A 2,690-nucleotide genomic window follows, 5' to 3' on the forward strand; every position below is an offset into this window, starting at 1 on the left:
ATATATTATAAAGTATTAATAAATATATTAAAATGTATAATACAATACTGAATAAATAAATAAATAAATATATATATATATATTAATATTACCTTATTAAATATGTATAAATGTGCGAGGAAAATATATGGTAAAAAAAAACTTAATAATGATTGTAATATACGCATTTTAAAACTACATTATAACATTAAAACGTTATTATACAAATAGAATATTTATATATCCAATGTGTAGATTAACTGTTCCTAATTTATTAAATATATATAAATTATTATATTCATATGTAATGTTTTGATTTTTAAATTATTAAAAAAAAATTCTTAATTATATATATATTATTTTATATTATATTATTAAAATAAATATCTATATTATAAAATTATTTATTAATATATTTTAATGCAAATAATATAAAGTTTAAAAAATTTATGATCCTTTTAAAATGTGTGCTTATATAATATATAAAATATTTTTTTATATAAACATTAATATTCTATATTAAGTATTTGTTTATAATTAATATTGAATTATATCTATAATTATTACATGACGTTTTTTTTCATATTATCTTTTTGTATAGCTGCATTTTTATTTATGTTATATGTATAAGAAAAAAGAAAAATTTAAATAAAATGTATATTAACATGTATATATTTATAAGAATTTCAAGATGATAAAATAACGTAAGAAAAACATGTTCATTGATAAAGTTAAATATATATATATATAATTTTATTTATATTGAGTTTGTTAAAAAAGTTATAGTTTATATTTTTTTTAAATATAATATTACGTTGATCATTTAATTTTAAATATAATATATTTATCATACATATTATCTAACACAATATAGTAATTTCTTTAAGTGAAACTATATATATGTTTATATAATTTCTTTTAATAATTTAAATAGTATGATTTCCTTATATTTTATATAGTATTCATTGTATTTATTTGAATTAAACTTATTTTTACTAAATAAAATTTTAATAATGCTTATATAAAAATATATATATATATATAGCTTAATAGAAGAAATATAAATAGGTGTATTCCTATTTAAGAAAATAAATAATTCTAATAAATTATATTTAATTACTATTGTAAATTATAATATAATTAAATTAACATTACATAATATATATATTAATAATGTAAGGATAATGATATTACTAATGTAATGTATAAAATTTACACAAAAGATAGTACATATTTAAATATTTATTATATTTTTTTTATTTATTATAACACCTTATATATTATATATAAACACATATATTTATATTACTGTTCTTAAATAATAATATATATATTTTAAAATGTTTATATTTTTTTATATAATATATATATATATAATATAAATTTAAATCATGATAATAAATAAGTAATAATATACTTTAAAAATGTTATATATATATATATATATATATATATATATATATAATTTGTTGCGGATATATGTGTGTTTTGACTGTATCATTTTATTAATATTAAAATAGAAATGTAAATAAATTATAATATTTAAAACATATCTGTATGTACTTAATTTAAAAATAATAATATATGTATTTTTATATAGAAAATTATTGAATTTGGAATATATTATGAATAATATATAAAACTACAAAAAATCCATAAAATCAAATATAATATGAGCAAAAATTATTTTAGGATATATTTATATAATTTGATAATAGTAATTATATCATTACAGTTTAAGGTAACATACTAACATCATTAATATAATAAAATAGTAATGTATATATATATAATTTTACATGTAATATATTTATTCTAATATATACTTTAGTTACGATTTAATATATTGATTCGTATATATATATATATATATATATATATATTTTAACATATACAGTCATATTATAAAAAAGGAGCATATAATAATGGGAATAATAATAACATACATTTAGATAAACATAAAAGATTGTTATCACAACACATTACAGATGAACCATTACAACATACATTATCTACGATAAATGTAGAAAATTGTAAAGGATTAAATAATAAATATGGAGTGGTTTGTACATTAAACGATAAAGGAGTGAACAATAAAATGTTGGATAAAAAAACAGATGAAAAAAACATAATAGGTTATAATGTCTTAAACTATACATTAAATAAGGAATATGATAAATATCATAAAAAAAATATCTCTTTAAAAAGAAATAAAAAAAATAAACCAATAAAGGACTTATTATACAAAATGATGTTCAAAGGAAAAAACTTTTGGAATTTTGTAAAAAACGTTATAACAGTATTGGGATTCACATCCTTAATTAGTAATATACTTTGGATAACTTTATACCTTTCAAGTATAACTTCTGTTGCGACAGTTTTTGGTTGTGTTTCATTAGGAACTGTATTATTAATAATAATTTTATGTGTTCTCTTCTGGTTACTTGTTACATGGTTGTGGCCTTACAAAGATGAATATAATAGAAAGCATAAGAAATAATTATTATATAATATATTTTAGTTTATTTTATTTTATTTTATTTTATTTATTTTTTTGTTGTTATAGAAACGCAAATATACTTTTTAATGCAAAAATTAAATATTTTTATATATAACATTGTTTTTATTGTATTTACATATTAAAATAACTTTGATTTATTAGTTTTTAGTTTATTGAATTGTAAGAAAATTTCAGCTGTTCTATCATACAC

At 14.8% G+C, this 2,690-nt stretch overlaps 1 protein-coding gene across 1 annotated transcript; it reads left to right on the forward strand.

The window, feature by feature from the left end:
• Nucleotides 1–1,651: 1,651 nt before the first annotated feature.
• On the forward strand, nt 1,652–2,479 carry PRSY57_0016200 (putative exported protein; the record flags this gene model as incomplete). The annotated part of the gene is made up of 2 exons (XM_020114236.1): nt 1,652–1,720; nt 1,877–2,479. 2 exons carry the CDS (start codon nt 1,652–1,654, stop codon nt 2,477–2,479), a joined length of 672 nt encoding a protein of 223 aa, XP_019969761.1.
• Nucleotides 2,480–2,690: the final 211 nt, after the last annotated feature.

Source organism: Plasmodium reichenowi (genome assembly GCF_001601855.1).
Source record: "Plasmodium reichenowi strain SY57 chromosome Unknown, whole genome shotgun sequence".
NCBI classification, from domain to species: Eukaryota; Apicomplexa; class Aconoidasida; order Haemosporida; family Plasmodiidae; genus Plasmodium; species Plasmodium reichenowi.